This window comes from Rutidosis leptorrhynchoides, chromosome 4 (assembly GCF_046630445.1).
Source record: "Rutidosis leptorrhynchoides isolate AG116_Rl617_1_P2 chromosome 4, CSIRO_AGI_Rlap_v1, whole genome shotgun sequence".
In the NCBI taxonomy this organism is placed as follows: domain Eukaryota; kingdom Viridiplantae; phylum Streptophyta; class Magnoliopsida; order Asterales; family Asteraceae; genus Rutidosis; species Rutidosis leptorrhynchoides.
The window spans coordinates 149,273,249-149,283,588 of NC_092336.1; the positions used below are offsets into that span (position 1 = coordinate 149,273,249).

Genomic DNA, 10,340 nt, shown 5'->3' on the forward strand with positions numbered 1-10,340 from the left:
TACTCGGTGTATCGTTCACCCGATTAACTTCCACATATCATTTTAGTGTTTTATTATTATCCAAATAAAGGAAACCAAATAAACACTCCGTAAAGGACAACACATATGTGTGTTCATTAACAGACATAACCGTCACAACCAGTATAACTTTTCTCTTTCTTTTCCTTTGAGAACTCAATTATTAATCATTTGAAAACACAAATAAAACGTTTTCAACTTTCATCAAATTCCCATTAATAATGTCCAAAATTGATGAAAATTATCTAAAGATTTCCATTTATGAACAATACTGTACCAAAGTTATAGACAACCGTATGTCAAATGTTGTAACGGTTAAATCAAAAGTCAAAAGTAGTGTTCTTTTCACCAATAATGCATAGTAAGATTCATTTCAAGTTACTGAAATAATTCATGATATCCACACGGTATGCATTATGATATTAACCATGCATTTAAAACCACTGTGATCCCATATCTTGAATTAATTCATCATTGCTATCATGCAATTGTATTTTTCAGATTCGATTATAATAAATATTACTGTATGTAATAGATGCATTCCTGTATATCAATCATGGTATAAATTAAAAGGATGGATAGAAACGTGTACTCGGTACGTTGGTTCTGCCACAATAGTCAGTCTCGAACAATATGCTTCCAAGATAGAACTTCTTTGTTGTATTTATTCTCCCATAAATATGCAGATTCATATCATGGTGATATTTAATTTCATAAATCATGGTCAAAACCTTGACCAATATAGATCCAATATATATTCCAGAATCCATTCTTAAACCGATCATAGATCGCATACTAAATTGTATAGTGTCATTTCCAGAATGATTTCACCGCCTATATCATGTCTCCAAATAAAGTTCTTGTTCTCATCACCGATTCCAATCCATTGTTTATCCATAATTATCATGAAAAATACTTAATTAATTTGTTGGAAAATAGGGTTGTAAACGATAATCCCGGATTGATTCTTGAATCGTGAAACACTTTCCTAATTAAGTATTTCGACCCTACTTGCCTCGGGTTACACGAAATCTTAATTGGGATAAGACAAGAACGCAATTTGTCTCTAGGCAAAAAGAGATCAAATTATAATATTAGTGAGAATGTGATTTTTCTAGTATGTTCATTCATGAAAGCAAACTCATATCTCATATATATAAGAAATGAAAGGGTGCGATGAAAGGTCGCAACCTTTCAACAAAAAGAAGCAACCTTTCAACGAAAAGACACAACTTTTCGTTAACACCTAATGAAAAATGGTGGAATTTTGAACCTTTTCAATACCACAATTTTCATACCAGTATCAAGTTAACTCTTACGGGCGTGTACTCCACACACTCCAAACCCGTTACTAAGTATAACTCAATTACCCTTGCTTTCAAGTAAATCACAATTAACTAAAATGCTTGTTGGTAACACTAAAATCACCAACATAACTTAGAAAAACAAATATAGTAACGATCATAAACACTTAAAGTAAAGTAAGTTGTGTTGGGCCAAATCGTCCAAAAGGATTTTAGAAGCAATTGGACTTTGATTTGTTGTAAAATAACTTTAGTATGCAGTTTGTGCTCAAAAGATGGAAAGCTGTCTTTAATGTACATGCGTGTCAGGTTTTTGGTAAAGATATTCTTTAAAAAACTTGCATATTCAAAGACATCCAGAACACGCTTGAATTCATGTTCAACAACAACACTGATCTTTAAGTACTTCAATAAGTGTTATGTTTATTTTATTTGACATTGATAAATCTTAAGATATCAGACATATAAAGAACAACTGCACAATTGGAAATCAATCAAAGTAAAAGCCAGGAATTAAAACAATCAACTTTATTATTTAAAATATTAAAAAGTGCCTTGACCCCTCAAGGAAATATATAGTATAAGTAAATAAATGAAATTGTATCGAAACTTATTCAAACAAATAAAAGCATACGCAAACGACCTTGAAATAAAATAAACATATGGATTAACATAAAACTTGAGGGGCATCGAAATTGTATTCAAAGATCATCCATGCGTGGTATTTTTAAGGCTGCAATTCCTGCACCAGTGCCACCAGTTAGGGTATCACCTTCATCATCATCAGGTCCATGGTCAGTCTTCCGTTTGGTTGAACTACTTGTGCTTGGAGTTTTCAATGCAATTTCCTGTTGCATAATTAAGTTAATGGTTAAATATTTTGCCATTGCACACATTAAAGTCTATCAGTTAAGGTGATACAGACCTGCTGTGTCGGTGAACTGTTTGCTGAATCAGATAGTTCCCATTTTTCCTTGAATTTTTGTTCAACTGCCTTCCAAACCTCTTCAGAGTCTGATAAGTTTAACACAGTATAACCACGATAGTTCAATTGAATGTTGCAGTCAGTAACACGGATCGAAAAGACATACTGCTTCCCCAAAACTGCATTAAGCTCATTTGGTACAGTGGTAGGATTCACTGCCTGAAAAACATAAAATAAATATATAAAGATGTATGTATTTGGATTTGGGGTATTTCGGAAAAACTCATTTAATAGATTTGAGTGACATTAAGGCATACGTATGCTTACATTTTCAGCCAAATCTTGTAGTTGTTCAACAGTTAGTTTCAGCAAGGTTGCTAGTGAATCATCAAATAGCACTAAGTTACAGCGACCAGTCTCATCCTCAATTTCAAGAGCCGTGCGTATTCTTTTTTTTTTGTTGATAAAAAATGGATTTTAGTAATCAATAATGTTACCGCAATTTGTGCTTAAAATTATTGTCTCATAACATTTAGTAATCAGTCAACAAATATATATAATTTAACTTAAAAAATAGACAATGCCTTACTTTCGAACAACGTCCGTAATAACACCACATGTGCTACATTCAAATCCAGCAGCCACGGACATATGACCGTACTTTGGTCCAGCCATTGTCTTGCACTTTCAGCAAGTGAAGGAAATCCACCCATCCTCAGTTGCAACCCAACTAATTTTACCTCTCAAAACATATTTGTTTACCTAATTGAAAGGTAAAATTTACATTACACAATTTGTACAGAATGTTTAAACAGCTATATTTTTTTTTTTGTAACACAATTAATCTCATTTATACCTCATCCATCTCGTTCAATTCTTTGCAAGTTGTTGGTTTACGCTTGGTAAACTGATTGACGTCCAATTCAGCATATTGTGTAATGTTGACATTTAAATGTCCCGTTCATATTGATTATAAACGTTCCATATTAATTGATTTCGTTGCGAGGTTTTGACCTCTATATGAGACGTTTTTCAAAGACTGCATTCGTTTTTAAAACAAACCATAACCTTTAATTTATCGACAAGGTTAAAAAGACACCACCTAGATTATCCAGAAATGATAATCTAAAAATATCACACTTACACACTCCCAATACATATTAGTTTACAATATTAATATGTTACAACAAAATAAATCTCGAATGCAGTTTTAAACAATATTATACAATCATGCTGACACCAAATCTTGTCCATATTTTAGCATGCAATAGCGGAAGCTCTTAATAATCACCTGAGAATAAACATGCTTTAAACGTCAACAAAAATGTTGGTGAGTTATAGGTTTAACCTATATATTTATTAAATCATAATAATAGACCACAAGATTTTATATTTCCATTTCTTGTAAACAGCATGCATAAAAAAATCATTCATATGGTGAACACCTGGTAACCGACATTAACAAGATGCATATAAGAATATCCCCTATCATTTTGGGACATCCATCGGACATGATAAAACAACATCAAAGTACTAAAGCATCCGCAACCATGGATGGGGTTCGTTAGGCCCAATAGATCTATCTTTAGGATTCACGTCAATTAGTAGATCGGTTTACTAATTCTTAGGTTACCAATCAAAAGGGGTATATTCAGCTTCGATCATTCACCCATATAATGTAGTTTCATTTACTTGTGTCTATTTCGTAAAACATTTATAAAACTGCATGTATTCTCATCCCAAAATATTAGATTTTTAAAAGTGGGACTATAACTCACTTTCACAGATTTTTACTTCGTCGGAAAGTAAGACTTGGCCACTAGTCGATTCACGAACCTATAAAAAATATGTACATATATATCAAAGTATGTTCAAAATATATTTACAACATTTTTAATACGTTTTACTGTTTTAAGTTTATTAAGTCAGCTGTCCTCGTTAGTAACCTACAACTAGTTGTCCACAGTTAGATGTACAGAAATAAATCGATATATATATAAATTATCTTGAATCAATCCACGACCCAGTGTATACACGTCTCAGGCTAGATCACAACTTAAAGTATATACATTTTTGGAATCAACCTCAACCCTGTATAGCTAACTCCAACATTACTGCATATAGAGTGTCTATGGTTGTTCCGAATAATATATATACATGGGTCGATATGATATATCAAAACATTTGCATACGTGTCTATGGTATCCCAAGATTACATAATATATTAGAATACATGTATAATACAATATAAGTTAGCTAGGATATGATTTGTATAGATTTGTTACAAATTTCACGTAGCTACAACAAGCAAAATTATCCAATCTTGTTTTACCCATAACTTCTTTGTTTTAAATCCGTTTTGAGTGATTCAAGTTGCTATGGTTTTATATTGAACTTAATTTTATGAATCTAAACAGAAAAAGTATATATTTATAGTCGGAAATACAGGTTACAAGTCATTTTTGTAAAGGTAGTCATTTCAGTTGAAAGAACGACGTCTAGATGACCATTTTGGAAAACATACTTCCACTTTGAGTTTAACCATGATTTTTGGATATAGTTACATGTTCATAAGAAAAATTATTTTCTCAGAAGAACAACTTTTAAATCAAAGTTTACCATATTTTTTAATTAACTAACCCAAAACAGCCCGCAGTGTTACTACAACGGCGTATATCCGGTTTTATGGTGTTTTTCATGTTTTCGGGTTTTAAATCATTAAGTTAGCATATAATATAGATATAGAACATGTGTTTAGTTGATTTTAAAAGTCAAGTTAGAAGAATTAACTTTTGTTTGCGAACAAGTTTAGAATTAACTAAACTATGTTCTAGTGATTACAAGTTTAAACCTTCGAATAAGGTAGTTTTATATATATGAATCGAATGATGTTATGAACATCATTACTACCTCAGGTTTTGTGGTTAAACCTACTGGAATTGAGAAAAATAGATCTAGCTTTAAAGGATCCCTGGATGGCTTGAAAGTTCTTGAAGCAAAATCATGACACGAAAACAAGTTCAAGTAAGATTTTCACTCGAAATAAGATTGTTAAAGTTATAGAAATTGAATCAACGTTTGAATATGAGTATTACCTTATATTAGAAAGATATCATACTGTAAATAAGAAAGATTTCTTGAGGTTAGATGATCACTCAAAGTGGATTTGCAAGATTGGAAGTAAGTTAGCAAACTTGGAAGTGTTGTTGGTGTGTTCTTGAGTAGTTATTTTATAACTTAGTTTATGTATGGATTTATGAACTAGATTGAGCTAGATTTTGTTGAAGATGATGAAGAACACTTAGAACAAAGGAAGAACACTTGAGAGAGAGTAGTTTGATGCATGTAAGTTGCAAAATGAATGTGTTTGTGAGGTACCTCATTCACATGAATATGGAGTCTCCATATAGGCTCCATTAGTTTGTATTTTTGTTAGATATTTCATGCTAGATGTTAAATGATGGTTCCCAAATGGTTAGGTGACTCACATGGGCTGCTAAGAGCTGATCATTGGAGTGTATATACTAATAGTAAATACATTTAGAAGCTGTGTATTGTACAAGTACAAATACGAGTGCATACGAGTAGAATTGTTGATGAAAATGAATGAGGATGTAATCGTAAGCATTTCTGTTAAGTTGAAGTACTTGGATAAGTGTATTGAAGTCTTTCAAAAGTGTATGAATACATATTAAAATACTACATGTATATACATTTTAACTGAGTCGTTAAGTCATCGTTAGTCGTTACATGTAAATGTTGTTTTGAAACCTTTAAGTTAACGATCTTGTTAAATGTTGTTAACCCATTGTTTATTATATCTAATGAGATATTAAATCATTACATTATCATGATATTATGATGTATTAATATATCTTAATATGACATATATACATTTAAATGTTGTTACAACGATAATCGTTACATGTATGTCTCGTTTCGAATTCCTTAAGTTAGTAGTCTTGTTTTTACATATGTAGTTCATTGTTAATATACTTAGTGAGATACATACTTATCATAATATCATGTTAACTATATATATATATATATATATATATATATATATATATATATATATATATATATATATATATATATATATATATATATATATATATATATATATATATATATATATCCATATATATGTCATCATATAGTTTTTACAAATTTTAACGTTCGTGAATCGCCGTTCAACTTGGGTGGTCAATTGTCTATAAGAAACCTATTTCAATTAATCAAGTCTTAACAAGTTTGATTGTTTAACGTGTTGGAAACACTTAATCATGTAAATATCAATTTCATTTAATATATATAAACATGGAAAAGTTCGGGTCACTACAGACATCAGCATGTGTCTAGCATGTTAGAGGTTACAAACATTATTCATTGTACGTGTGTTTTAATGAGATGTAATCATATTATATTGTATTGTAATGTGAATGTAACCTATTTAACTTTTAATGACACATACCTTAACAGGTGTGATATCCGCTGAAGTGGAAGCATTGGTGTGAACAGTAGCTCCAGATTTCAACTTAGTATCAATAGCTTCAAAGACTTCCATATCATCAGTTACATTATCAACCGTATAGCCCAGATAATTGTATTTTAGATTGAAGTCAGTGATTCGTATCATCTACACGAAGGGCTTGTACAGTAATTCCTTTAACTCGGTAGGAATAACATGCGCATCAACAGACTACATATTTGAAGGATACAATGACATTAAATGAATATTTATCTTATGTTATTGAAAAAATGATATCCTTGAAGTACTTATATTAAATTTTTTATTCTAGGACACATACATAAGCTAGTGAAATATGAGATTATTAGTCAAGTACATTATAAGTTCATCGTAAGTGTGTTAAACAGGTGATACTCACACATTCAGCTAACATTTTCAGCCAATTCACACTTTTCTTTATCATTTTCAACAATTGTGTATCAAATACCACCAATGAACATGATCCAGATGTGTCTTCAACTTCAATAGTAACTCTGATTCTGTAATGATAGAATATATTAGTATGCTAAATTCCAAAAATGTTAAAACATATTTTCGAAGTCACCAAAATGGTCTAAACATGCGTTACAATTCTTTCATAAGCATAATGTAGCTGATTATTCGATAAATTTTCTAATACCTTGGAGAAACGTCTTTCACATCACCACAATTCACACAATTATATTTAGTTGAAGTTGTGTGAACACACCAAATTGCTTCGAGTTTTTTATGACACACGTTGCAAGCGTACGTGTAGCAAGCTTCTTCATCACAAAAGTTTGATACTCGACCCCTCACTACACAGGTAGTCACCTATATTTAATGCAACAGCAATTTTACATGTGATCATTTACAATTATATATGTACTGGACAATTAGTTTTTCGAAATATTCATAAATACAACTAACCTCATGAACATCTCCAACCTCCTGACAGTTTTTTGCCTCAGGTTTGTTGAAGTTTCCAATTGCCGTTTCGAGTAAGGTTTGGGTTTGAATATCACCAAGAGTAGATTGTAAGCTGACTCCCTCTTCAGTTGCAATCATACGGTTTTACACAAAATGATGATGATATATCATTTACTTCAACATGTTGAAGTCACTATTGTTTTTTGTAGTGGTAATACATAGATGCTATAACTTACTCAGCCTTAAAGCGGTTGATAGCAGGTATATCATCGTTAATATACACACGACAACCCCAGAGCTGGTTACTCACTTGTGGAACACCTAATACGTGGCATACAGTAAACAATCAGTACTTAATTGGTATTTGTCTACAATTTTAAACATAATCAACCATATAGACTGTTGGTGTGATTTTTTTTATGGTCTTACCTTGCCACTCTCTTAATTTACAATTGTGCATAAGTAGAACAATGGAGTCGATATCATTCTTTCTAGCAGACACGTACTCAAAAACTCTAGTTGCATGGTGAGCCCATAAGGCACCTAATTGCAATACCACTGCACATGACACATACATAAGTTTGAAAAATTTAATGTATTTTTTATTCCAGTTAATGTTCTTTTATCAGGAATAATACCTGTTATCTTTCAGAGTAAACTCCAAAGACTTGTTATCAACTCCATTCTCATGTTTGATACGCATTGGTTTCATTTCAACCAATACACCAAGAACATCTGTTTAAAAGAACATTTTAGCCTAATATGTAATTATTAAAAATATGTAATAATCTTAGGCATCATTAATCATGAACTTCATAGAAACTTCATAGTTGTATTTAAAATATAAATAACAAATAGAATCAATTAGGGTTAACAACTCATACCAAATACTGCATCTTTTGAAAATCTCCACTCCAACAGCTCTTGAAAATGAACCGGGCTGAAGCCCTCGGTTGCAATGTCGAACAAAGGACACACAGTAATAGTAGTCGATCTAAAGATGCTTATCTTAAGTGCATTAGGTATTAACTTCACCTTATCATCAGAGTCAACAACCCCAAAGTTGGACAATTCCAGATACTTGCCCTCAACGAAAGTCGGCTCATAAAACGAAATCCACCTCTTCGGTACAGAAGCTCGAATTTTATTGCCCTGCTATACAGGAAAAAGAATAATTAATGAAGAGAATTCATAAATAAACCCAAAAATATGATTGTTACATAAACTAATTTTTTGATAGCACAAAAAACGTGAAAATAAATATTTGTCTAACATGCTACCAAATCATTAAGAAATAAATTGAAGAAATAGTGTTGAACCTGAGCATCGACTAGAATCATCTCCAATGACATTGCTGAGTTGGGGTTATTGAAATAGGTTTTTTTCCATGTGACAAAAACCTTAACCCTAACAACAGCACCATTAACATCAATTGTCAATAAGTTCAAAGGAGTAGGTTCAAAAACTGCAGCCATTACGATTTTTTTTTTTTTTTGTAAATTGATGAAATGCTTAAAGATAAAACAGATTTGAGTGCATATAATCGACTGGTGTAGCATGGTATTTATAATACATCATTTGGGTAGTAATTGTAGAAAGTTTGAAAATGTAATTCGTAGTATAATATACAATTCATCAAATTGATTTCGTTGAATCGTAATTGTTGCTACTAAATTTAAATTTTCCAAAAATAAACAGTATAACAGCTGTTTTAGCGATATCTTTTACAATATGTTTTGTATTTGAATTTTTTCTATAATGATCCTACCATTGACCATGAAATATTTTGAAGATTTTTTTAAATATGGTATATGAAATTGCCTAGTATCAATTAAATGCAAAGATGTACAAAAATCACGTAATTAAAACTTTTAATTTTATTTATATGCGACTAAAATTCGGATAACAATAATAGATAAGAATTCAAAGAAACATTTTATAATTAAAATACAAACCATAGATATAGATATATTCATAATTCATAAAGATATCATATACCTGATGATATCATATAGCGGATGAACCCCAAGACAATTAGAAGCTCAGAATTTTTTTCCACACATAACATATATTACTGATACATATGCCGACATTCGAAGCTAAGGACACTCATCGATCTATATGAATACTAAATTTATTTATTGATTTAGGGTTTAAGTTGTTGGTGATCCCTCAGCCTCTGATCGCATGATTTTGGAGATGATGATTGTTTCAACAAAGATTAATTTCATGGAAGATCGACGGATTGCGAGCGTAATTTTTTAGGTGTATTAGTTGTCCATTTTGGTTAGTTCGTGGGATAATCATGGATACAGTTTAGGACTAAATAAATGGCACCTGATGTAATTTACCATTTAATTTGAGGGTATTTTAGACTTTATAATGGATGATTAGCTAAGCTTGTTTTTTTTGTTAGCTAATATGGTAAATGGATGGTTAAGACGAAATCTCTCAACTAATCCTATGGTCATAAAGGGCTAAGCTTCTTTAATTAGGAGAGATATTGATCCTCTTATAATAATTAATTAAAAGATATATATATATATATATATATATATATATATATATATATATATATATATATATATATATATATATTAATTAAACAATTAAACTAGAATTTAAGATTAAGGTACACTCCGTATATAGATCCTCATATATCACATAGGATAAT

At 30.9% G+C, this 10,340-nt stretch overlaps 1 protein-coding gene across 1 annotated transcript; it reads right to left on the reverse strand.

Annotated features, from left to right (window-relative positions):
- Positions 1-7,898: 7,898 nt before the first annotated feature.
- LOC139841125 (uncharacterized) lies at positions 7,899-9,141 on the reverse strand. The gene is made up of 4 exons (XM_071831358.1): positions 8,986-9,141; positions 8,551-8,818; positions 8,096-8,224; positions 7,899-7,987 (listed from the first exon to the last, which is right to left on the reverse strand). Exons 1-4 carry the CDS (start codon positions 9,139-9,141, stop codon positions 7,899-7,901), a joined length of 642 nt encoding a protein of 213 aa, XP_071687459.1.
- Positions 9,142-10,340: the final 1,199 nt, after the last annotated feature.